Source organism: Canis lupus, chromosome 25 (genome assembly GCF_011100685.1).
Source record: "Canis lupus familiaris isolate Mischka breed German Shepherd chromosome 25, alternate assembly UU_Cfam_GSD_1.0, whole genome shotgun sequence".
Classification (NCBI taxonomy): domain Eukaryota; kingdom Metazoa; phylum Chordata; class Mammalia; order Carnivora; family Canidae; genus Canis; species Canis lupus.
The window spans coordinates 14,260,038-14,287,204 of NC_049246.1; the positions used below are offsets into that span (position 1 = coordinate 14,260,038).

The window sequence follows — 27,167 nt, forward strand, 5'->3', positions numbered from 1 at the left end:
TTACCCGTTTCAACAAAAATTATTTCAGTCGCCTCATCACTTCTACCCTCCCTTTTAATAAAACAAGGATACCATGTGGAATGTGGAACTCTTTTATAGGTTATAGCAAGAATTTTTTATCTGCATTAATAATTATAAAATACCTACTTGTTCCTTTTAATTTTTAAAAATATAAATAGTATATGTACGTGTTTAATATTTAACAGTTTAAGTGACAGTCATGCTATTTTTTTAAAGATTTTATTTATTTATTTGAGAGAGAAAGCACACACATACACCCTATCCATGGTATTTTTATACCAACTTGCAATTATGGTATTTTTTAATTGATTGATTGTAGATCAAACAATACAGTAATGGATATTTTGTATATATTTCTTCCTGTATATGCACCAGAATTTCTCAGAGGTATCTGCCTGCGAGTAAAATTGCTAGGTCTTAGAAAAGTGCATATTTTCCTTCACTAAATGTGGCCCTTGCCAAAATAGTTGTTTCAAAATGTTTATTCTCAGTAGAGTGTGATGTGTTGTCTGCCATCATTAGCAACATTGATATTATCAGCTTTAAAATTTTTGCCTCTCTGGTGGATATGCAGTTGTGATTTTAATTTGCTGATTACAAGGAAATCATCCTTTCGGATATTTTGGCCTTTAGCTTTCTTTTTCTGTTGGGCTGTTTGTCCTTTTATTGGCTTTATGAGTCTGGTTTTTAATGTTTCGTCAGGTATGTGTGTTGTAGATAACTTCTCCCAGTGTGTGGCTTGTCTTGTGTGTATATACATCTTTGAATTAAAGTTTCAAATTTAGTGTATTAGAAATTTAATTTAGTGTATTAGATTTTTCATTTTTTCTTTTATGGTTTATGCTGTTTTCTTACTTAAGGGATTCTTAAAGTCATAAAGATTCTCCTGTATTTTTTTCTAAAAGCTTACATTTTGTATTTCAGGATAAGTTGTTAGTTAATACATATGGAAGATATTTTCTCGGATGATATAACTTAGGGATTCATTTTAACTTTTATCCTTTTCATTATTTTCATATGGATACTGGCATTGTTTATTGATGGTTTCAATGCATTAATGTGTAGTATCAACTCTGTCAAACAAAGTAAGGGTTTGTTTTTGAGCTCTCTATTCTGTTCTTTTGATATATTGATTCCACTGTATAATAGCACACTGTTTTATTGATTCTAGCTTTTTAATACAATCTCTCTTTTATTGTACTCTCTTGATTTTCCCAGGAAGGCCATCCAGTTGATATGTGATTGCAATAAGTAAGTCAAGATACTTACCTGAGATGTTGATCTCAGAGAATTTGTATTCCCTTGAGACACTGAAGCTTATCCCCATCTAGTGTTGGCCCGGAAACTGTTAAGGATTTCACCTAGCAGGGCCTTATAAAATGATTAGTCATATTATCATCCACTCTGTCCACCCTTCCTTTGTCCGTCTGCTTTAATATCTTCTCAGTATGTTTTTCATCTCCTGAGATACACAGGGAAGTTTCCCATAGATCTCTTCTTGCAGATGTTGGGAAAATAGTTTGAGGGGCAGTGGAAAAGCATCTATTTTATTCTCTCCTATTACTGTGTTTAAAATGCCTTTTTATCAGTATATTCCCATATGTCTCTCCTGAATTAAATGTTTAGTAACCTAGATCTATAGAAATAAATATTTTAGATCTAGTAGTGGACTTACTAACTTTATCTTTTTTCTCATTTTACAGATAATTATTTTTTCAAGATCACATAACTAGTTAGTGGCACAGTCAGGTCTCTTCAACATTTTCTTCTTATAAATAATTTTGGGTCTTAATTAGAATCATAATAGTGATATTATAGTAGCTTATTGTCTCTTACTCTCTTTAGATGTTACTATTAGATCATTTTGAGTAACTTGGCACAGGCCTGCTAATATAAATGTTAATAGTGCTAAATCTTGGCCATAAGTTTGGGCTATATATGTGCAATGTGTGTTAAATATCTGTGTAGTGTATACTTTTAATGTCTGTAGAACAAGTTCTAATTAGTCTTTTTAAAGTTTTTCTTGATTATTTTGTACATTTAATCTTACATGTGAACATTAGTCACTATATATAATTTATATGATTAGTATTAGCATTTAATATTATAATTGTATGATATATATGTATGATGTATGATATAAATAATCTCTTACCCTGCCACAGAAAAAGGCAAAAAGCAGTTTGGAACTTTTTATCAAACTTATGTTAAAGTTTTAGATTAATTTGGAATGAATTTCTTGCCATGATTCAGTTTTATTCAGGAACTCTAGGATCTTTTACTTTCTAGAAAAACTTTCCATAAATATTTTAAATTCATAGGAATGATACTGAGAAAAAAAACTTTTTTAGTAGCAAAGAGAATATCAGAACTGCTATGAATGATAATCATATATTTAAACTGCCATTATGGGTTGAGTTTTTAGTAGGACTTTCTTCATTCATTCAGTAAACATTTATTGTGATGGAGGTAGAAGCAATGACACCTGTATTATTGGTCTGGTCAAATTTTAAGTTTGGATTTATGAGATACAACATTTTAAACTTTTTTTTTTTTTTTTTTTGAGGAGGGTCATTATAATGCTTCAGATATTGTGTTAGGTGCTACAGATAGAATGATGCTCAACTTAGCTGTGGTATTGCTCCTTACAAAGTTCCCAACATCTGGCTGGAAAAATAGACATTCACTATACAAGGAATTATTCATGTTCTAAGTGCTGTGAAGGAAAAATATAGTTGATAAGGCATAAGAAAATGGAGGGGGACCTAACTTACTTGGGAAAGGCCATGAGAGTTGTCAGGGTGTTCTACTTGGTGATGAGGGTTAAATAAAGGCCAGACAGAAATAATAGAAGTTCCTAGGTGAAGAGGTAGATCTATAATTTCCTAGTTAGTAGGAAATGTCAGTATATGTAAAGGAGACTGGTGAATTTGCGGAGCCAAAAGAGAACTGTCACTTGCACTTGATGTGAAGAGGTACTTGAGATGAGTTTGAGCCTAGAGTCTGGGAAATGACATAAACTATATTGCTTTTTTAATCTTTATTTATTTTTTGAAAGATTTTATTTATTTATTCATGAGAGACACAGAGGCAGAGGCATAGGCAGAGGGAGAAGCAGGCTTCCTGAGGGAAACCTGTTGTAGGACTCGATCCCAGGACCTCGAGATCATCCCCAGAGCAGAAGGCAGATGCTCAACCACTGAGCCACCCAGGCATCCCTATATTGTTTTTTTTTTTTTTTATTGTTTTTTTAATAGTCACTCACCTGCCTTTTAGAAAATGGATTAGAGGGGGTCAAGGGTAGATACAGGGAGAGCTTTTGTAAGACTACTTACAATTAATTAGGTGAGAAACGATGGCAGCATTGCAGCTGGGGGAGTGACAGCGGACAAAGAGAGAAGTAGACAGGTTACAGATATGTAGGAGATGCAGTTCTTGGGGTTTGATGATGTAGTGAATATGTGGAGTGATGGAAGAGGTATCAGAGCATAGTTCTAATGTAGACAGGTTTTGAATACTTTATATGAAGAGGGCATTTCTAATATATGCTCTGGAAGAGAATACGATACTGAGCACTTTTTTATGATGATGATCACATGTTTTTTTCATGCTGTAGATATTGCACCACCATATTGCCTTAGTAGAGAAACTAGCTTTGACTACTTCTGGATGCCCACTTGTGATTCAGTGCAAAAACTTCAGGATTGTGCATTTCATTGTTCCCAGAGAAAGAGATTGCCATGATATTTACAATTCTTTGCTACAACTCTCAAAACAAGGTACTGTTTTTAGAGACAAACTTACTTAATTTTAAGATGGGTTATCTAAGATACTTAATATGCCATTGTTACTTTATACTTGAAGTAACCCTTAAGTTCTTATGCACTCTATTTCCAAAAATTTGGTTTGGAAATAATTAGATGCTTCTGATCTGAATTGTAAGAATGGTTAGAGTAAGGAGAAGGTTAATAAACATTCAGAGTACAGTTTTTAGAAACTATAGATTTATATTAATTTTTAAAAAATATTTATTTATTTATTCAGAGAGAGAGAGAGAGAGAGAAGCAGGCTCCATGCAGGAAGCCCGATGTGGGACTCGATCCCGGGTGTCCAGGATCACACCCCAGGCTGCAGGCGGCACTAAACCACTGCACCACTGGGGCTGCCCTATATTAATGTTTTTAAAGTTTGTTGGTAGCCAACAGCACAGCTTTTTATTTTTATTTTTTATTTTTTTCACATGGGTATCCACAAACCAGGGGGAATGACTTGGAAATTGATTGCTAAAAGAAAAGTTAAGGAAGGACAGGTTCCTCTGGTAGCAGTGAGACCAATGAATTTAATTGATCAGAGTGGAGCATAAGGGAGATGACCAGAGGGAAAGTAGAGGTTGAATCCTACTTGACTAGAGGTAGAAGTGAAAGTCGTGTAGTTCCGAAAAAGGAACCCATCATTATTTATGCCTTTGAGATCTGGAGACTTCCTTCCCCCAGCATGACTTGAAGTATGTAGATCTCTCCAGGAGACAAACCACACTGGTGACTGAATGTTACTTTTTTTTGTTGAACACCTAGACTGCAGTGGTCTAGGAGCAGGTGTATGTACACCCTTCTCTCCTAATACATAAAGCCTATAGCATTTACCACGTTGTTTCTGGAACTCTGTGCAACTATTGCCATTTTTGGTCAACACTGTCCTATAAGAATGTGTATGAAATTTCATGTTCTATATGCCACCTCTAGTTTTTTATCACAGCATTAGTATTTCCATTTTATATCTCATTTGGGAAGTGTGGTGGGGTGAGAAGTGTCTGTGTCTGTCTTTGTCATTAAAATTTACTTTTTAAGAAAAGGAATTATTACACTAGAGTATTTAATATAAAAGTATTGTTTATTAGCTTTTGCTGATTATATAGGTGAATCTCAGATTGATATGCATGCCTTTAGATACAATCATTTGAAATAACTGAGAAAATAAGTTCAAATATGTTCAGGTATTAGTTATCTCTGAAAATTTTAAAGAAATAATGGAGGGATAAAACTGAAAAGTTACTATTATTTGTAGAGTTTTAAGTCCTAGAAGTTGGATTGTAACATTTGTGTATTTTGTAAACTATAGCAAAATATGAAGATCTCTATGCATTCTCTTATAATCCCAAACAAAATGATTCGGAACGACTACAAGGTTGGCAGCTCATTGACCTTGCTGAGGAATATAAGAGGATGGGAGTGCCAAATTCAAACTGGCAGCTGTCTGATGCCAACCGAGAATACAAGGTAACTTAGCAGTCTTTTTTAAGTTTTTATTTAAATTCCAGTTAGCTACCATACAATATAATATTAATTTCAGGTGTACAATATAGTGATTCAGTACTTCTACACAGCACCCAGTCCTCATGACAGCAAGTGCATGCCCTCTTTAATCCCCATCACCTATTCCCCCCATCCTCCCACCCACTTCCCTTCTGGTCACCATCAGTTTATTCTTTACAGTTAAGAGTCTGTATCTTGGTTTGTCTCCCTATTTTTTCCAAACCCTTATTTGTTTTGTTTCTTCAGTTCCACATATGAATGAAATCATATGGTATTTGTGTTTGTATGACTGACATATTTTGAGTTAGCAACCTTTTGGAGAAATTCAGATATTAGTACTGAGATAGAGTGTCATAGTAGCATGTTGTCTCAATATTGCTATGTACTGTTGTTGCATTTAAGAAATTGTAAAGTTTTTTAAAGGTGATTTTTAACCTCATGATTTTTGAACTGTGGATAGAATGGCTATGTTTTATTTGATTTTTACAGATTTGTGAAACTTATCCCAGAGAACTTTATGTTCCCCGAATAGCAAGCAAACCAATAATTGTTGGTAGTTCCAAGTTCCGGAGCAAGGGAAGATTCCCGGTTCTTTCCTATTATCATCAAAATAAAGAGGTAAGAAAAGAAGGTTTCCTTTTTTCTTTTACAAATGTGGTATAACCTCTCTTCAGGTTTAAGTATCCAATTAAACACTCATTTTTATATAGGGAGGTCATTATTATAATATTGCTGATAGAGAGTGTTGGCTTTTCTCTTGAGTATGTTTTTGAAATTTTAAAATTACCCTGAAATGTAGAGATTCTCATACTTGTCCTGTTTGTTTCCTCCCTTACCCTCCTTCAGTCTTGTCCTGCTTCTGGTAGGGACTTGAAATACTGAGATTAGTGAACAGATATAGCTGCTTCTTTCCTGTGGTTCTCTTTTGATCCTGCTTGTATTTGGGAAAAACAGATAGACAAACCAACTACTGAGAAAAAGAAGAAAGCCAGCTATATTTCAGCTCTCGCTTTTTCTAGAAAGCTCTCTCAATCAGAAGGATTTTGCAATATGAAGAGGTGGAGGAGGAAGTATCTTTATACTGAGGTACTATAATAGGTATTACGACAGCAAAATTTTCCCTTGTAGTTTGTAACAATAGGCCACAAGTCAGTATGTTATAGATGCTTTATATGCATGTAATCTCATGTTAATTTTATAAGGTAGGCTTTGCCAATTACCTATAACTTTCAACTTGTGAAGAGAGGGTAAATCACTCTCCCTAAATCTAACAGCTAGTAGGTTATGGAGTTCCATGCCAGTTCTAACTCCCAGTGTTTTGTGACCTGATTTTTTTTCTCCTCAGGAAGCTTTTAGAATCTTTTTTCCCCAGAGTTCTGAAATTTCACAATGAAGTGCCTTGGTACGTTTTTTAAGATTCTGGGAATTCACTTTTGAGAAGTTACTTCTCTATTTCTGTGGTGACTTCCTCTCTTCTGTTACTTTGTTTTGCACTTTTGTGTGTTTTTGTGTGTGTTGGTTGGCAAATGGGCTTCTGTAAACCTCCATTTTTCTTAATTTTCTCTATTTTCCATCTCTTTCTAGTTTTTAGAAGATTACTTCAACTTTGTTCCCAGCCCATCTCTTTATTTTTTCTATATTGTTTTTAAAATCTAAGAACTCTCCCTACTTTCTGAACTTCTTAGACACTTTTGTATTCATGGTCGTGATGACTGGTTTCTCTGAAGATGTTAAGGACTTTTTAAAAAGAATTCTTTTGCTTTCCACATTAGTTGTCTATTGCTCAGAGTTTTTTCTTTTTGTTTTGTTTTTCATGTCTTTCAAATACCTGATTCTTGGGAACCCTGGGTGGCGCAGCGGTTTAGCGCCTGCCTTTGGCCCAGGGCGCGATCCTGGAGACCCAGGATCGAATCCCACATCGGGCTCCCGGTGCATGGAGCCTGCTTCTCCCTCTGCCTGTGTCTCTGCCTCTCTCTCTCTCTCTCTGTGTGACTATCATAAATAAATGAAAACAAACAAACAAACAAACAAAAAACACAGTGTTAAAAAAAAAAAAAAAACCTGATTCTTGGCTGGCCTCTCATACTTAACGAGTGAGGTACCACAAACTATTTAGAAGTTTGTGTGCATGAGTGATCTCTATCTTTGGATTCTTTCTGTTAATTTTCATCCCAATATGGTGTGTTAGTTCTGTCCAGGATTCAAGCGGGGGAAGGCAGATGGGAGGATCTCACATTTTGTTTTGTAGGCTTTACTTAATCCTCTTGTTCTGGGGGGTACAGGGCTTCCCTCCTACCCACAACTATGCATATTGTCCCCAGTCTTCAGGTTAATCCTTTTCATAGAGTAAACTTTGTCTTCAGGGCGAGGGAAGATCTGGGAGCCTTTACTAGTCCCTATATGGATATTCAACCAGTTCTATTTTCAGTTATACTCCAGCTCAGGCTTTCAGAGGTACCAAATCCTGAGTCTTTCTGGGATTTTGCTGCTCAAGATGCTTGCTTATTGTTGACTCATAACAACTTGGCACCTTTCTTTGTCCTGGTAAATTGGTCATTACTAACTTGTCTATTTGCTTTCATTTCCTAAAATTTTATTAAAATCTCTACTCTGGGGAAACGGCACAGGGTTTGAAAGATGGCGGACGACGTGGGCGAGCAACAAACTACCAACACCATAGAAGAGCCCCTGGATCTCATCAGGCTCAGCCTGGATGAGCGAATTTATGTGAAAATGAGAAATGACCGAGAGCTTCGAGGCAGATTACATGCATATGATCAGCATTTAAATATGATATTGGGAGATGTGGAAGAAACTGTGACTACTATAGAAATTGATGAAGAAACATATGAAGAGATAAATAAATCAACAAAACGGAATATTCCGATGCTTTTTGTCTGGGGAGATGGTGTTGTACTAGTTGCTCCTCCATTAAGAGTTGGCTGAAACAGAGTTTATCATGTATGGAATATAGGAGATTTTGTATGATTGCCTCTTTAAATGTAGAAGACATCCAAAAGAGAAACCTGCGTTCATTTTGATATTAAGAAATGACTAAGGATTCTTCCACTCCTGAAATGAGTTGATTTGCAGATAACTCAAAAATTCTTAAGCTAAAGGGCATTTTAATTTTTTTCCAACTCTTTCAATAAATGTGATCACCAGGATGCAAAAAAAATTTTTTTAATTTTAAAAAAATTTTAAAAAATCTCTACTCTATTTTTCTCTCCTTTTCCATCCTTTTTGATCTTCCAATTTTATACATTTTAGATGTCTTTATTAGAATTTTACTTGGTTTTTGGGAAACCAGAGGTGGAAAGTGAAACTTTGAACAGAAATTCCTAGTCTGTTCTTCGTAAAAAAGTCATAGGAAGGGAGGTAGTACTGGTTATGGCCTCGGTTTGACACACCCATATTTTTATACATTGTTTATTGGAATGTTGGGCTGAAAATAGATATTCAGTGCCCAATTTAAGAAATCAAAAAGTACATCTGAAAAGAATTTTATAAAGCAATCTTCATTTTCTTCTATCTTCTTAAATTTTCATGGTTTTATGTGTGAATTTATGTATACTTTTTTCCCTTTATGATACTATGGTTTGAATGATTGGGTAGGGTTAAGTTGGAGCTGGTATGAATGAGATTGTAAAAAAAGTATTTCGGTCTAAATCTTCTAATCTTTTTTTAAGACTTTGAACAATAGTAAATATCTAATCCAACAATCACTACTTCTTACAGATATTTTTGCACACTTAGATTTATATTTTAACTCAAATTTGAAGTTCACTTTTTTCATTGTAGTCTCATTTTATATAAAGATAGCTGATTTCTAAATAGAGATCTGAAAGCTAAAATAATACATTATAAGAACTCAAATGTTGCTATTTTTAAAAATCCTGTTCTATCTTTATTGATTAATCCCTTACTTGAATTTCAGTGGAAAGTATCTCATCTAGAACATAGCATGCGAGTATCTTAGTAGGTTATATGGTAGAGAATTTATCAAGTGTTGCTTCTTAGAACTTAAGATTTTTTTCATCAAACTACATAAGGAGGCATTTCAGTTTTTCAGAAGAGAATATTGGGAAAACTTATGTGACATCAGGATGTTCAAATAGTGTTTAATTCAAATAGGATTTCAGGGTTAATATCTTCTAATTGTCCTGCCAACTTTTAAACAGATTACATGTTTGATTTTAACTTTTGTTTTTCTTTTAAGCATTTTTTAGACATGTTTTAGACATCTTTGGATAATCTGTTTTCTGTCCTTTTAAAATTAGGCTGCCATTTGTCGATGTAGTCAACCACTATCAGGATTCAGTGCCAGATGCCTGGAGGATGAACATTTGCTTCAAGCCATTAGTAAAGCCAATCCGGTCAATCGCTATATGTATGTCATGGATACCAGGCCCAAAGTATGTGTCTTGAATGTAGTACAATCTGTTAGTTTAATTATCTTTGTTACTTTAATTAATGAGAGTTGATCAATTTGCCCGTATTTAACCTATCTGAATCCCAGTTTTAAATTAACTGAGGCTAATGATACTGAGGAGAGCAATCTTTTAAAGGATACCAACTTAGGAGACCAATTTCCCAGATGGTGATTTCTTATGTCTTCTGATTTATATGTAAATCTAGAAAAACAGAATTTTATATTGGGAACTCTTGATGATGTATAAGTCTTACATTATTGTCAAGAAATATTAAATAGTGTGTGTTGTGAAAAATTAGAAAATCTTAGTAATTTTTTTGGTAGAATTTTTAACTGTCAAAACACTTTGTATTAAAATAATGGGCCTCAATTTGAAATATTCAAGAAAATAAGGAAAATAGTGAGGTAGGAAGCATTGAACTAGAGAATTATAAATAGTGAACAAGAAATAGTTGTTCTGTTAGGCATCTGTAATGTTAGGTTCAGTTTTTATCATTGAGACCAATGTCAGAATCCCTTTTTCTTTTAATAAACATGGTTAAACAACTCATTCATATAGGATCCTGAAACTAAAGTAATTAAAATCCTCAATGGTAATAGCTAACATTACTTTTGATTTTTATTATAGCATCGAATGCAGAGCTGGTGGGCTACACAAAAGGACATTGGCAGAATTATAGTGAGGATTTCTTCAAAAATCTGGAATGATGAGAAAATAAGAGAAAGCGATGAGAAAAAGCGAGTGAGCGATATAGAGCACAATTTTAGGCAGCTTTGTTGAAAAGACTGATAACTGTTTTAGAAGTTATTCTCATCATTATGCATTCTCATAAAATATAATGGAGGAAACAGAAGAGGAGATTGAGTAAATTAAGCATTAAAAACTAGAAATTGATAATTTGATAATCTTTTATCTTGTTAACAAGAAAAGACTTTCTTAGAAGTCAGAAATGTTGATGATATCTCTTGTAAGACAAATTTTATTTTTCTTCCTTGTTCGATCTGGGTGAATTCAGTGGTCAGAACTACTGTTAGGTGATATTAGATATAAAAGATAATTGTAATCTGAGACTTTCTGAATATGAGGCCCTAAGGCGATCTGTTTCCCAGGACCTAGTATCTTTTATTTGTATAATTGATTTCTACACAGCAAATAGGCATTTCTTTGATTGTTTGTACTAGTTTAAACTTCAACCTAATTAGTAATATTGTAGAAGTATTTGAATATCTAACTCATCTTAGCCATCATAGGTGCTGAATTAACCAGTGAGACAGTAGGTAGAATTGAACTGTTCTTATTACCAACCTGGAACCCCATCTACTGAATAAAAAGCTATTTTTTCTTCCAATTTAGCTGTTGTTACATCCAGGTTCATAAGAATATTCTGTAAACTGTAGTAACGTGCAACATGAAATCCTATTTGAAAGAATTAAACATACCAAATCTTAAACGAACCTGTGATCTAGTAACCAAAGACCATGGGCCTACTGGCAGTCTGTTTTTCCCTTAGGGGCCAGTTTATATTGGCCCAAGTCTTGGAGCTGTATCAAGCTATTGGATGATATGCCACGGTATATACTATGTGGGCCTCCAGTAATCTCTAATATGGAGGACCTTGAATAATCTCACGTGTATTTCAGATGATTCCTCAGAGTCCCCATGGCTCTCTGAATGATCAGGTGTTCCACAGGCTTGCTCTGAAGTGAATCTAATAGGTTCATTATGTAACAGAAAAGCTTCCCTGCTTGGTTCACCTCTGAATTATTTAGGATTCAGATAAGAGATACTTCTTTCCTTTTTAACTTTTAACTTTTGAAATATTACAAACATTTGGAAAACTGTCTAAAACCATAAGTGAATTAGTTTCATAAATTATTTGTGGGAAACTTCTTGTCTGACCTTTCATTTTATAGCAGTCATGTTGTTATTTATATGAAGTGTCCTTCATTACTCTTAATAACATGTGACACTTTTACTTATTAAAAAATAGTAACATACTCAGTTTTGAAGAGTTCTTTAAATTCTACTAAAATGTGGTTTATTTAGTATTTATTTCCATTATGTTTTTGGTAAACTAAGAGATAAAAGCAATTTGTCCATAAATTTCTAAAATTTTAAATTTTAGCTGAATGCAATGGCCAACAGAGCAGCTGGAAAAGGTTATGAAAATGAAGACAACTATTCTAACATTCGATTTCAGTTTGTTGGAATTGAAAATATTCATGTCATGCGGTCCAGCCTTCAGAAATTATTGGAAGGTATGATTATTGTTTGCCTTTGAGGCAACTTTGTCTAATAGAAATATGTTAGTCACATTATAAAATTTAAAATTAGGTAATTTAAAAATTTTCCAGGGGGCAGCCCAGGTGGCTCAGCGGTTTAGTGCCTGCCTTCAGCCGAGGGCCTTGTCCTGGAGACCTGGGATCAAGTCCTACGTCAGGCTCCCTGCATGGAGCCTGCTTTTCCCTCTGCCTGTGTCTCTGCCTGTGTCTCTGCCCCTCTCTCTCTCTCTCTCTCATGAATAAATAAAATTTAAAAATCTTAAAAAAAAAAAATTTTTTTTCCAGGGACGCCTGGGTGGCTCAGCAGTTGAGTTCTGCCTTTGGCTCAGTGTGATCCCAGAGTCCCCACATTGTGCTCCCTGCGAGAAGCCTCATTCTCCTTCTGCCTATGTCTCTGCCTCTCTATCTGTGTCTCTCATGAATAAGTCAATAAAATCTTCAAAATAAATAAAAAGTAAAAATAAATAAACATTTTCCAGGATGCCTGGGTGGCTCAGTGGTTGAGCATCTGCCTTTGGCTTGGGGTGTGATCCCAGAGTCCTAGGATTGAATCCCCCATTGGGCTCCCCACAGGGAGCCTGCTTCTCCCTCTGCCGGTGTCTCTGCCTCTCTCTCTGTCTCTCTCATGAATAAATAAATAAAATCTTAAAAAAAAACTTTTTCCTATATTCACATTCATAAAAAGTAAAAAAAAAAAATTGAAATTAACATAATATATTTAACCTAATGCATTAAAAATATGTTAACATGTAATCAGATAAAAAATTAGTAATGATACATTTTAGGTCTTTTTTAAGTCTTGGAAATTGACTAGTGTGTACTTGATACTATTACACCATGTTTCAGTTTAGATTATTCACATGTCACTTTGGGTAGTGGCTGATGTATTAGTACATTTCTAATAGTTTTGCAAAAAAAAATTGTTATTATTATATAGATAGTCTTGCTTAGTCTGTACAATGAAGCTTAATTGATAATAATGCTCCATATAAGTATCAAGGTATCTTTCCAGTTGTAGTGTGGAATTTTAAAAATTAAAATATCAGACTTTTTTTTTAAGATTTTTATTTATTTTTTTCATGAGATACACAGAGAGAGAGAGAGAGAGAGAGAGGGCAGGGACATAGGCAGAAAGAGAAGCAGACTATGCAGGCAGCCCGATATGGGACTCGATCTTGGGACTCCAGGGTCACGCCCTGGGCCAAAGGCAGATGCTCAACTACTGAGCTACCCAGGTGTCCCAAAATATCAGACTTTGAAATTAAGTACTTTGTACTGTAGATTTTTCTTTTTTTAAAGAAGAGATTGGAGCTTTTTTTAAGCACAAGGAATGACCAAAAAAATGTACCCAGAAAATCCAGTATTGAGGTTCTAATAGCATCTTTTCATTTATAGAGTCTCGCATTTTATTTTGTGTTCTTCCCCCCAATTCACTCACTCAGGGAGCTTGAATAGGAGAAGTGGAGGCTCTGGCTGCATTCTAATCGAAATGTTTTTTTCCCCCTTTCAGTCAATGGTACCAAAGGGCTTTCTGTCAGTGATTTCTACTCTGGTTTGGAGAGCTCAGGATGGCTTCGCCACATCAAAGCTGTTATGGATGCTGCAATCTTCTTAGCCAAAGTAACTCTTCTTCACTCATTTTTGATTGGGGATTTTTAATGGTTGGGAAGGATTGCATTTATTCTGTTGGGTGCTGGTACCCTTTCCAGTCAGATAACTTTTATGTTTTACCTCTTTAATAAGGCTTATTTTAATTTGAGCTTTAAAAAATCATGTAGCACTTTAGGGACTTACGTGAGATCCCTAGACACTTGGAAATAGCAGTTTTGGTTTTGTTTTGGTTTTGCTTTGTGTTTTGTCTTGTTTTTTAAAAAATATACTGTGGCAGCATTATCATTGCAGTCCTTGCTCTTCCTTGTAATGCAATATTTGCTAGTATAGTTTTTGAGTAAGTAGAACTTAATTGATCTACCTAAAATGTATTCTGCTGTAATTGAAGTATGTGATCTTTCTTTGCAGGCGATAATGGTGGAAAATGCAAGTGTGCTGGTACATTGTTCTGATGGTTGGGATAGGACTTCCCAGGTTTGTTCCCTTGGCTCTCTTTTATTGGATTCCTACTACAGAACAATCAAAGGATTCATGGTAAGGAGTGATTTGGCTAGACCAGTGATTCTTAAATAGGAGTGATTTTTGTCCTTCCAGGAGACATTTGGCAATGTTAGGAGACAGTTTGGGTTGGTACAAAGAAAAGGACACAACTGGCACTTAGCTGGTAGTGGCCCAGCATGCTGCCAGTACTCTATATTGCATAGGTTAGCCTCCAACAAAGATATATCTGGCCCAAAATGTATATAGTGCTGAGGCTGAAAAACTCTGAGTCAGACTGATTTCCATTTCCACCTCTTTAGTTTTAAACGTTTTTTTCCCCCTAAAATGTTATAGTAGAAATATTCAGTATTTTCTCCTTCATTTTTATCCAATGCATGTGAGTGATATAAAACAAGGCACAAATAAGAATACTTAAAAATTTTACTCTAGAGTAAACTTTCTGTTTAAAACTCCTTCATTTGTTAATTGTAATTACACATTAGGAAGCATGTTTTATATCTGAAGATTAAATTTCTAGTTGAATAGATTTTCTGCTTTGTGAAGTTAAAGCCCTGGCTACTGTTTTTTTATTTGTCTTTTAATATACAATCAGATTAACTTATGTTTTCAAATTTTACATCTTAATTCATGGCAAGTAAAAGTTTCCATTAATTTAATTAAATGCAGTGCCATCTTAAAGCAGGGGAATATTTAATATCACTAGATGCCTTTCAGCACCATTATTTGGTGGCACTAGCATATTGAGTCTTGGACAGACGGAATGAAAGTGCTGCTAAATAAAATTACATACAGCTTACCTTAAGAATGTAAGACAAGGAATACTTTCTCTGCCATGTTTGGCTTTAATTGCTTGCTAGACATTCAGATGAAATCATGTAATAAGTGCCTAGGGACAATGTGAGAGCTTCCCAGGCAAAAGAAACAATGCAATCCAAAGCATAGCTCTGTAGGCTTACTGCAGGTGATGTGTGATGGCTGGAATTCAGGGTTTTAGAGCAAGGCTCTTAGGTGCAGAAGGATATGTTAGGATGAAGACTGGAATTTAGCCTTTACCCTCTTTGGGTAGTGAGAGCCATTAAAGAGCTTCAAATAAAAGAAATGGTAACTTGCTTAGATCTGCTTTGTAAAATGATGGCTTGCTATCTTCAAAGTGGAGGGGCATGGACATGAAGGCAGGAAGACCAGTGTAGAAACTGGTAGAATAGCTCTGGAGAGAAAAGAGGTCCCAGGAGTAAGGCAGTACCACACAAATGCAAGAGGAGGTAGTAGGTTCAGCCTCCAGGGATGCTGAGAAAGTAGAATCAGTAAGAATTGTTCTTGGATTGGATGTGGAGAAGAGAGGAGCTCTCTTCCAGGATGATTTCCTGTCTCTGGACTCAGTTGCTAGGATGGATTGTGCTGTTCTCTTGGTCACTACTGAGAGAAGTAGAAGTCTAAGTTGAGTGAGAAAGATACTGAGTTAGGTTTTAAATGTGGGTGTGTAGAGGAGCAGCAGAGGACCTTTGGTAAAACCTGGGGCTCCAGCCTGAGAACCACTTGCCTGAGGTCACACAGGTGGAAGTGGTGAAGCTAGGATTTGAGCTTAGGCAACATGGCCCCAGAAACTGAATCTTACCCTGTCACAATATGTGGCTTTCTGAAGAGATTTACAACAAAGAGAAGCTAAAGGTGGTTGTTTTTTTTAAATCCCTGGCAGTGGATACTACCTCCCTTCTTTCTTTTGGGGTAAATTTCTCTGTCTCATCATTTTAACTGGTAGGAATTTAACCTCCCTGTACCAGAGAGTGCTCAGCTGAAAGTAAGGATCATGTTGCCACTCAGTGCTTCTTCGATGAGGCTTCTTCTCTCCCCATAGTTGTAGAGTTTGTTCCATCAGTCTTTAGGCCAGTTTCTGGGGGTGTTAGGATGATTTGATAATTACCTGTGTTCAACTGACAAAACCAGCCTAGAGTCCTCCTATTCTGCTGCCATCTTAGCTCCCCTCTAAAGGTGGCAGTTTTGACACTGAAAAGAATGTGCTTGGTGATTATTTAATGAAATTACAAGATACATTAAATACTAAGAAGATACAATGTATAAATTAGACTGAAAAAAATTAGAAGCCTATTGTTATTCAGTAGAATTATATTCAGTAGCCTATTACTCAGAGAAAACAGATTAAGATAGTCCATTCAAGAGATTAGCTATCACCATCTGAATTTGAATATACACTTTTTATTGGTCTCTTTATCATTCTTTTTTTGGTAAGTATTATATAAGTAATGTACAAATAAACCAAAGGTTTAAAGCATACACTCCAGTTTATACTACCCCCAGTTAACACTGTGAACATTTTGATTTACATTTTCCTAGCCATTTTTCTATGCAGATATCATCATTAGATATGCAAAAATGTAATTGTGCTAGTGCTTTATAACATGTAGTTTTCACTTAAAAGGTAATAAACACAACCAAAATGATTTAAGTCCCAGGACTACCGTATTTTTCTTTTATGTGTCATTTTTACTCTTTGTTAAACCAACCTCTAATCCAGGTTCTTACTGTCTTTTACCTATAATTAAACAACAGTTTGTTTTGTTTTGTTTACAACCTTAAGTTAAAAGGATAAATGTTGTTAATAGAATTGAATCCATTTTAGACAAAAGAAATGGAAAGTAGTTGTAAATTGGATTTTACTTTTTGTCATTAAGGTTTTAATAGAAAAGGATTGGATCTCTTTTGGACATAAGTTTTCAGAAAGGTGAGTCATAGTTTTACATTTATGTATTTTGTAAAACTAATAAGACCATTTTAGAGTGCGAAGATATTTCTGTTCTTCATGAATTCGCATGTCCAGTGGCAGATGAGAGTGCCAATAGGTTTATTTTTTTTTTTTGGTATGAAAATTGATTTAATTTTTTTCTGTCATCTCTTTCAATTCTCATACCTTTGTTAATTTTCTTTTTTTTTTTTTCCTTTGTTAATTTTCATGGCAGCTTGTTACCTTTCTTTTTTGTCTGGATTGTGGTACTTAAAAGGTAATAGACCCTTTAATGTTGTGGTTGAAAACCTCCTAAATTTAAATTGTTTTAGTAAAAACATTATGCTTTTTTTTTTAGATAGAATGTTTTAGGTTCCTGTGTGTATGTTTAAATTTGATAATACCTGAACAAATTGACTTCTTCCAGAGGCATTTTTAAAAGCTTATACTTTCTGTGGGGCTAGGTGTGGCCATTTGGATGGTGACCCAAAGGAAGTCTCACCGGTGTTTACTCAGTTCTTGGAGTGTGTGTGGCATTTGACCGAACAGTTCCCACAAGCCTTTGAATTCAATGAAGCATTTCTTCTTCAGATCCATGAACATATTCATTCATGCCAATTTGGAAACTTCCTTGGAAATTGTCAGAAGGAAAGAGAAGAGCTCAAGTAAGATAGTTTGCATACAGTGGGCTCTTTTTTTCCTACTTAGTTGAGTTCTAACATAAATCATGGTTGAACATAAAATATCTTGACAGTATGTAATAAAACTGAATTTTAATGTAAAGATTTTATTGTATTTCTGAAGCTAAGTGCCCTCTTTCCCTCACATCCTCAGGTTGATAGTAAAAACACATTTTAAAAATTTGTTTTGAAATGTAGCACATACATACAGAAAAGTAATATAGCATAAGTATAAAGCTCAATAAATCTGAAACTCATTCATTTATGTAATCAGTACCTAGAACAAGAAACCTTTACCAACACCCTGGAAACCACCCTCCTACTCCTTGCTGGTCTGAATATATGTGTAAAACAGAAAAATCTTAACAGTATTTCATTTCCTAGAAAGTATTAATCACTAAGCTTTAATGTTTGGTAAAGGATTTAAAAACTGTAGGCTTTAAGGTAAGATGAGGCCAGTTCTCCTCACACTTCTAGGCAGGTTGAGGAACATAGATCTATCTATGTTGGCTGCAGTGTGTCCCTGAGTTGGGTCTTAAACCTCTTCTTTCCTAACCAGTCTTTGGGAGTAGGGGTTTCTCGCTAAATTTTGCTGCAAAGGAGATGCAGGATAAGACAGCGAAAAGTTCTTATATACTTTTTTTTTTAGGTTGGGTTTCTAACTTTTAGATTTCTTACAAGTCAATAAAGAACAGTTGTAGATTCTTTTTTCTTTTTTCTTTTTTTTTTTTCAGTTGTAGATTCTTAAATGTCCAAGTGACATATTAGAGAAGCTAAATCTGGTAGTGGTTTGAAGACAGCCACATACTCTCTCACTCTCAACAGAATTGAAGGCACCTGGGTGGCTCAGTGGTTGAGCCTCTGCCTTTGGCTCAGAGCATAATCCCGGGGTCCTGGAATTGAGTCCTGCATCTGGCTCCCCATGGGGAGCCTGCTTCTTCCTCTGCCTGTGTCTGTGCTTCTCTCTCTCTCTCTCTCTGTCTCTCATGAATGTATTTAAAAAAAAAAAAGAATTGAAGGCAGAAGTGAGAGCACTTGGAAGACTCTAAAGATGTGTAAAGGGAATTACAAGTGAAATAAGAGTATGACAGAGATGAACAAATCAAAGAGCGTTAAGACTTTAGCTCTGTGCTATAGTAATTCATAGTAGCTTATTATAATTTGGAGCAAGTGACTCTTAAAGTAGAGAGCTATTTTAGAAAAAAAAAAAAAACTATTCTTCTCAGTTAGTGCCAAACATCGTCTTACAAACGAAGATGATAATAAAAACATTTATTTCCTAATAGTCTTTCTCTAAGAATTTACTTATCGGTCATCTTAGGAGTCATAGAGAAATGAGCAGACTCCATTTTTCCCCTGGTCCCCTATCTATTTTATGGTTATTTGGCCTAATCCATTCTACCCTTTATCCACTTACTTCATGTAACTTTTAGAGTTGCAATATAATTGGCATCTTTTTACTGTTGAATAACATCCTGATTTTTCCTACTTCCTTTTTTTGCTATTCACTTGCACTTAAATTTGTCCCTGCTCTATAATACATGCTGCTACCACCCAGATACAGTGATTCAAGTGTCTTACTCAAAGCGTCTGCTGATTTGAAATAGGTATAACAGAGACCATGTCTATGAAATTATGTGAGCTGAAAGGAATCTCTTAACGTGTATGGTTGTGAGAGAAAATGGTAGACCTATGTTATGTCCAAAGAGACCTGGTTTTATTTATTTCATGATTATATGTGATAAAGGAGAAAAGGGAGAATACAGAATTCAGAGACAAGGTGAGGTCAGATTGCAAATAGAAGGAAAAATTAAAACTGAAATCTACTTGGGAAACAATTGCCTGTTTATAAAAATGAGTATTAGCATCTGTGGGAAACATCTTGGTTTTTCTCATTATGTTAAGGTTAAAGGAGAAGACTTACTCCCTGTGGCCATTTCTCCTGGATGACCAAAAGAAGTACTTAAATCCCCTCTATAGTTCCAAATCTCCAAAATTTGCCGTGTTGGAGCCAAATACAGTCTCCTTCAATTTTAAGTAAGTTGACATCATTGAGGTATCTATACCTTATTTTTCTCAAACACAATTTATTGAGTTGTTGTTTTTGTCTTTGTCATAAAGGTTTTGGAGAAACATGTACCACCAGTTTGATCGAACATTGCATCCTAGACAGTCCATGTTTAATATAATTATGAATATGAATGAGCAAAATGAACAGTTAGAGAACGATATTAAAGACTTAGAATCTGTAAGTATTCTGAAGTATCTAATATATTTGGAATACTAAATTAATGTGTTTCCTTACTTATATTCTTAGTGTAAATTAGTATATATGGAAACCTCAGAAGTATACATGATTGTTTCAAAGTAATCAGATCTCTGTTTTCAATAGGTTAGTTTGAATTGTTTTCCCTGAATTTTCAAATTGAAGTAGTTGAAGTACAGTTGACCCTTGAACAACATAGGTTTGAACTGCACAGGTCCACTTACAAGTGGATTTTTTTTCGATAATTACAATACTGTAAATGTATTTTCTCTTATGGTTTTCTTAGTAACTTTTTTCTTCTCTAGCTTTATTGTGAGAATATGGTATTAATATACCTTAAAGAATATGTGTCAATTGTGTCAATGTGTATGCTATTGGTAAGAAATCCAGTCAACAGTTATATTATTAATATTAATATAACTTAGAGAATATATGTCAATTGTATCAATGTGTATGCTATTGGTAAGAATTCCAGTCAAGAGTTATATTATTAATATAACTTAGAGAATATATGTCAATTGTATCAATGTGTATGCTATTGGTAAGAATTCCAGTCAACAGTAGCTATTAGTAGTTACGTTTTGGGGGAGTCAAAAGTTATATGTGGATTTTTTATTTCATGGAGAGTTGCTTCCCCCAACCCCTGTGTTGTTCAGGGGTCAGCTGTATATAGAAAAGTAGAGATAAGAACATAATAAATATCAGGGTATTTACCACCTAGCTTTGTGAGATTTTAACATTTATCATATTTGCTTCAGATTTTTCATGTTTTTGTTTTAAGAAATGAAACATGATAGATATATTTGAAGAAGTATACTCCTGCTCAGCCCTCCCCACCTACTTTGGGCTGAATTTGGTGTTAATTGGTCCTGTGCATATTTTTGTACTTCTATATATGTTTTTATCCACGATTTATAATATTATTTTGTGTGATTTAAAATATTTTTATTATATATTGAAAAAATACAAAAGAATATATTTTTTATAAGGTATAAAAGAGCAACAGACAACATGAATGCATATGTGCCCTTCACCCAGCTTTTAAGGAACTGCATGCTTTAAAAACTGTATAAAGGTTGTTATACCATGATGCTTTATTTTACTCAACATTGTTTTTAAAATTTATCCATGTTGATACATGTAGCTTTAATTTATATGTTTTATTAATATCTACTATATAATCTCTTACATGCATATTGTTTTCAGTTTTGGATTTCCTTGATAACAAAGGAAGTTGAATGACTTTTCATATATTTAGTTGGCCATTTGATTTTTCCTGTTCTCTGAATGGCCTATTCCAAATTCTATTCATTTCTCTGTTGGCATATCTGCCTTTTCTTTATTGATCTGTAAGAGTTCTTTGTATACCAGACATTAATTCTTTATTAGAGGTGTGTGTGTGTGTGTGTAACTCACAAGTGGCTCTGCTCAGTCTGTTCTCATCTTCTCCATTTTATTTGTGGTATGTTTTTTATAGATGTTTTGAATTTTAATGCAGTCAAGTTATGTTTTGTGCCTTTTGTATCTTGTGTAAGAAGTCTCTCTCCACTGTTAGACTTTCTTATAATCTTTTCTCTGTCATCATATATAAGCAAAGAGGATCAGTAAATACATACTTTAAAAATCCTAGACAGTTGTTGTAACTCAGACTGTCATGTCTGTCTCTCAAGCAGATAAGAAGGTAATTAATGACTGCTTGAAGAGAAGGTAGGAAAATATGTCAAAAGAGAGGCAAGCCCATGAGTGGCTAGAGATCAGTCCAAGGATTTGGAGAGTGTGATACTCTGCCAAAGAATACTTTTAAAATCTTATGTTTTAAAAAAGTTCTGTTGGGGCGCTGGGGTGGTCCACAGTCAGCTGAGTGGCCAACTCTTGCTTTTGGCACAGGTCATGATCTCACGCTTGTGAGATACAGCCCTTTGTCAGGCTCTGCACTCAGCAGAGAGTCTGCTTGAAATGCTTTCTCTTTCCCTCCCCTGCTCTCTCTTTCTCTCAAAAATGTATATATAAATATTTCAAAAAATAAAAATTTTTTAAAATTTTGTTGTATTCTACCTTTTTGTGTTTATCTAACAAGTCATTGTAGGGGAACCATGTAAGAAAGTTATTTAGGCAATAAAACCTTTAGGTAATAAATAAGTGTGTGCTTATTACATTATACAGTTATGATTCTAGGTGAAGTCTCATACATACTTCTTTTATTATAAGATATTTACTTTTTATACTTTCTAGGTAATGTGTGCTCTTTTCAGATATGAAAGCCTAATGATCTTTTGCAGTCAAGTGTAATAACCATTTTCCACTGTAAAAGTTGTACACAATTAGGATTCTCAACCATGTCTTATTCTTCTGCACTAGGTTTATTAATTTTTTTGAGATTTAACTTTGTATTGTTCATAAAGAGATCATTTTTTTTCTAACCTATATTGAATATGTGGTATGTATAATTAATTTTTTTCAAATTTGGATTTGTTCTAGAAAATTAAGCAACGTAAAAGTAAGCAAACAGATGGAATTCTTACCAAGGAGTTGTTACATTCAGTTCATCCTGAATCACCTACCCTCAAAACTTCCTTGTGTTTTAAGGAGCAAACTCTGTTACCTGTGAATCATGCTCTTCGAACTATAGAGGGCAGCAACCCAGCAGATAATCGTTACAGTGAATATGCTGAAGAGTATTCCAAATCAGAACCCGGTGTGGTCAGCCTAGAGTATGGTGTGGCAAGAATGACCTGTTAGATCCATAAAATCTGTTCTGGACTGACTGTGGTGCAAGAAATGGATTATTGCGAAGATGATCAGTGTGCATGACCAAAAGGAATTTGTCTGATAACGATCTTAGAGTTTAATAGTTGGAGAAATGGTAATAACTCCTCCTATGAGAGAAATAAGTCAGTTTAATTGCATTTCCAGCAAGGAATGACTTTCAGTTCTTTAAGAAACAAGTGGTACTGGCAGATTTATTCAAAACACAATTTGTACTATAAACTAGTGAATTGACATTTCTGTATGATTTATATGTTAATTACAGCCAAACATGAACAACTTTCCTTAACTATAACTTAATTGCCAGAAAACAAAACTTGACAAAGCTCTCCCTTACTTAATAATTGACATGGCATGTACTTTTGATTACATAACTATGTAACTATGAATATTTACATGTTTTGCCAATTGGTGATGTTTAATGTAGAAGTGCCATGAAAAATATTCTAAGAAAGCCTTAAAATCTCAATTCATCCTTTACTCTTAAGTTTTATAGCCAAGAGCGTTTTTGGATTTTTTGTTTTTTTCTTTTGGTCAGCCTTGTTTGATTTTTAAAGAAGTACACTGTCATTACTGCAGGGGCTGCATGCTACAATACTCCTGTGCAAACATGTAGAAGTGCACCATTAAGTTCATGGTTGGCTGGTCCCATGTCCATATTCAAAATTAATGAAACTGAACGTTTTATTCTGATGACAGTTTGTGCAGTGCTACATTTGATGACATTATTTACAGCTTAGAGTATTGATTTCTTGAATATGTGTAAACATGTTTGACTGTCTTTTATGCATAGATTACTGCATTCTTTTGATTCTTACTTGGTGGTGGCTTTATTCCCTTGATAACTGTGAAACTTTAAAAAGCGACTGTAACACTGTTCTTAAAAGACAATGAAGAGTATATATGTATATGGTTTTCTTTCAGTGAGTTACTCTTCCTAGGACAGACTTTCAGTTTCCCCCAATTTTGGGGGTTAAACAAAAGGGAAGTACAAATAGTTTAGATTTCGCTTGGTTGCATGAATTTTAAAGCAGCCATTTCTATGTGGAACATTTTTTCTTCTCTGTTAACATAGGGGAAAAAAAAGGGAAAATTAAGGATAGCCTAGTGCAAAGCTAATGTTTAGCAAAAACAACTTAAATGCTAGGAAAAGTTTCATTTTCCAATGTTATGTTAACCGTTCTGTGTGCTAGGAACATATCTTTAAATGACAAAAAAAAAAAAAAATTCACAGTATCATCCAGCTGACTTTAAAATTGAAGGTTGAAGTAACATGACTGGCAAGAGGTATGATGTAGGGGTAGTAGGAAACCTGGATAGGATCCCTAATGCTTCTCTTTACTATACTTATATCTATTACATTAGTTTTGAGCATAAGCAAATATCTTTTTCAAATGAAAAAAAAGCTTTATTGTATAAGAACTTATCCTGTTTATTTTTCCAATGCTTTTGTGTAATGCATTATGTAATAAGAAAAATACTCCTTTTTAAACAGTAACAGAAATGCACTATTAAATATAGTTTGTGATTTAGCCAAGCCTATTTCCATACTTAAGCACTGGGACAGGAAACTTAATCTTTGTGACCACAAAGGGAAGCTTTTGTGCCTTGTTATTTGGTTCCAGTTACTGATTGTGGTTTTAGAATCTTCCTTAGCAGATTTCTTATATTCACATGTTTTTGGTTTATTATCTTCAACTTCAGGCATATGTATATATATGTGTGTGTGTGTGTGTGTGTGTGTGTGTTTATGTGCTCACACATGGACTGAGAAATTAGTTAACATCTTAAGTGACCTACAGAGTATATGTTGGCAGAAAGCAGATTGTGTATATGTCATATAAAATTTACGTTCGGTGTGTTTGGGGATGTATAGCATGTAAATTATTAGATATATTATTTAAAGGTAATTAAATATTCATATTTTACTTTGGATATTTTTCTTTTGAGGAAAAAAACAAATGGAATCAAGTTGTGGTTGGTTTTTTCTTTGCTCAAGTAGGCAATTGGACCTGCACATTATACTAATCTAAACAGTATAGGGTTTGAGCAATTCCTTTTCCCAAAGTTCGATCTTGATAAATAATAACTTATATATAAAAATAATTTCCAAAATATTTAAAACAGGTATAGTGGGCTAAAAGTTTCAGCAGATAGAGTTGATAATGTCACAGTTTTGGTGGAAGGCAGTGTCTAGTGAGTATATACATTCAGAGTAAAAATGTCTCCCCAAAGGCAGATCTAGAGATCTGGAGATAAACACAAGGAAAATGACTTACAGGAAAAAGTTTATATGAGAGTGTTTTGAAAGGTTAGCTAGGCGAGAAGTAGCTCAGGGAATCTTGACTAAATAGCGATGGAGGGAAATCTTTTTTTTTTTTTTTTTTTTTTAAGTTCTCTTTATTTGGTAGAGTAGCAGGGCAGCAGGGGGTAGTATCAGGACCCCTCCCTTTTTTTTTTTAAAGACTATTTTTTTAAGAGTAGTTTTAGGTTCACAACAAAATTGAGAGGAAGGTCCAGAAATTTTTTATATACCCCACCAGAGTGCTACATTTGTTCAATTGATGAACCTGCATTGACATCATCATTACCCCAAGTCCATAGTTTACCTTAGTGTTCATCCTTACTGTTGTATATTCTGTGGGCTTTGGACAAATGTATGATGACCTTTATAGTATCATACAACGTATTTTTCATGGCCCAAAAAAATCCTCTGTTCTTCCTATCCGTCCCTCCTTATCCCCCTACCTCTGGCAACCACTGATCTTTCTATTGTCTCCATAGTTTTACCATTTCTAGAGTGTCACATAGTAGGGATTGTACAGTGTGTAGCCTTTCACATTGACTTCTTTCACTTAATGCATTTCAAGTTCTAAAACTTGAAGTTTTAGAAATTTGAAAAAGCTTCTGTGTTTTTTCATGTCTTGATAGCTCACTCACTTCTTTAGCACTGAATAATATTCTGTTGCCTGGATGTACCACAGTTTATAAATCCACCTATTGTAGGATGTCTGGCTTGCTTCCAAGTTACAGCAATTGTGAATAAAGTTTGCTTTAAACATCCGTGTGCAGGTTTTTGTATGGACAGAAGTTTTCAACTCCTTTGAGTGGATACCAAGGAGTGCACTTACTGGGTTGTATAGTAAGAGCATGTTTAATTTTGTAAGCAACTGCCAAACTGTCTTCCAAAGTGTCTGCACCATTTGCATCCCCACCAGTTGCCACACATCCTCACCAGTGTTCAGTGTTTCCAGTGTTCTGCATTTTGGCTATTCGAATAGCCTTTTCTACCTTTTTTCTTTTTTTCCCCAGGTCAGCTTTAGAGTACTGAAACATTTTCCATTGGCATTCTAAGTTGGGTGAAATCCTGTTCATTTACAAAACTGTTTAGAACAGTTGTAGACTTTTATCAGTGATATCGATCTATTTTCATTGGCCAAGTTTTAGCTATTTTGTTGGCTTTTCCATGCAGTAGTCTAATTGGCGTTCACATGTTTTAGTTAGTTAAAATGTAGAAGCTCTTTTTAAAAATACAGACTAAGCTTTAGAAATCTGTCTCTAGAAAAAGACTGTAATTTAAAATAATTGACTAAACAACAGGATATATACTATTCTAAGAAAATAAAACACTAATTTCTGCTATTTATATAAACAATATTAGTGCTACTGTAGTTATTTCTAAGCAAGTAAAATATCTCTGCACAGTGACTTTCGTAAGACAGTGGAATGTGTAACAAAGCTAATTTCAGATATGTTTGCATTAAATATGTTTTGGAGATTCTGCTGCCTAATGGTAGGAGAATCACACTCTAAACCATGACCCTGATCAGTAAGCATCTCTTATTCTTAAAGGAAATGCAGAATTACTCTTGGGTGAAGAGCAATAGCTTGGGGGCGTAACACCAAAATGCTACACGAGAGGGGTGAGAAATAAACTTGTGTTTGGGCTCATTGTTACTATAGCATCACCTAGTTTATCCTGAATGATGAAACCATTAGCACACCTAAGACGTTAATAATCCACTGATTTCATCTAAAATCCAGTCTTTCACTGACTCCATATGGCTTTTTCCTTAATTTTCAACTCCTGTCCAATGAAGGTTCATGCATGGCATTTCCTTGTAGCTCTTAAATCTCTTATCTTGAACAGTCCCTTACTTTCCTTTGCATTGATGTCTTGAACAGCAATAGAGTATCTTACCACTTGTAAAAAAAAAAAAAAAAAAAAAAGAAAATCTAAGCACAATAAAACAAGGTATGTCTGTACTAATTTGAAATACAACTGAGACATTTTGTTTTCAAACTTAAGATATACTAATTTTCTTTTTCATTTAGTGGATTTTTAAATAGATAAAGCATAGTTAAAAATTCAAACTTATGTATAAAGGTAAATGCAGCGGCACCTGGGTGGCTTAATGGTTGAGCATCTACCTTTGGCTCAGGGCATGATCCTGGGGTCCTGGGGTTGAGTTCTGCATCAGGCTCCCCACGGGGAATCTGCTTCTTCCTCTGCCTGTCTCTGCCTCTCTCTTTGTGTCTCTCATGAATAAATAAT

At 34.6% G+C, this 27,167-nt stretch overlaps 2 protein-coding genes across 4 annotated transcripts in view; both read left to right on the plus strand.

Annotated features, from left to right (window-relative positions):
- MTMR6 (myotubularin related protein 6) overlaps window positions 1-25,675 on the plus strand; it is a 38,769-nt gene extending 13,094 nt beyond the window's left edge. The window contains exons 3-15 of one of the 3 annotated variants that reach the window (XM_038573462.1): window positions 3,638-3,800; window positions 5,140-5,297; window positions 5,823-5,951; window positions 9,614-9,748; window positions 10,394-10,507; window positions 11,892-12,024; window positions 13,559-13,668; window positions 14,068-14,193; window positions 16,851-16,900; window positions 17,365-17,565; window positions 19,486-19,617; window positions 19,702-19,828; window positions 22,325-25,675. In XM_038573462.1, coding sequence (XP_038429390.1) covers window positions 3,638-3,800; window positions 5,140-5,297; window positions 5,823-5,951; window positions 9,614-9,748; window positions 10,394-10,507; window positions 11,892-12,024; window positions 13,559-13,668; window positions 14,068-14,193; window positions 16,851-16,900; window positions 17,365-17,565; window positions 19,486-19,617; window positions 19,702-19,828; window positions 22,325-22,585 — 1,839 coding nt within the window. In that variant the 3' untranslated portion in view covers window positions 22,586-25,675. Of the gene's footprint in view, window positions 1-3,637; window positions 3,801-5,139; window positions 5,298-5,822; window positions 5,952-7,622; window positions 7,878-9,613; window positions 9,749-10,393; window positions 10,508-11,891; window positions 12,025-13,558; window positions 13,669-14,067; window positions 14,194-16,850; window positions 16,901-17,364; window positions 17,566-19,485; window positions 19,618-19,701; window positions 19,829-22,324 lie in introns of those variants that run through there. The other 2 variants (XM_038573463.1, XM_038573464.1) reach the window with 2 other exon arrangements.
- Window positions 7,956-9,593, plus strand: LOC119865916 (U6 snRNA-associated Sm-like protein LSm3). Its single transcript, XM_038573465.1, has one exon. The coding sequence runs from the start codon at window positions 7,971-7,973 to the stop codon at window positions 8,277-8,279; it is 309 nt and encodes a 102-aa protein (XP_038429393.1). The 5' UTR covers window positions 7,956-7,970; the 3' UTR covers window positions 8,280-9,593.
- Window positions 25,676-27,167: the final 1,492 nt, after the last annotated feature.

Excerpts from the sequence above, each read along its gene's own strand:
- LOC119865916 (XM_038573465.1), top strand. The coding sequence starts at position 7,971 with ATGGCGGACGACGTGGGCGAGCAACAAACTACCAACACCATAGAAGAG.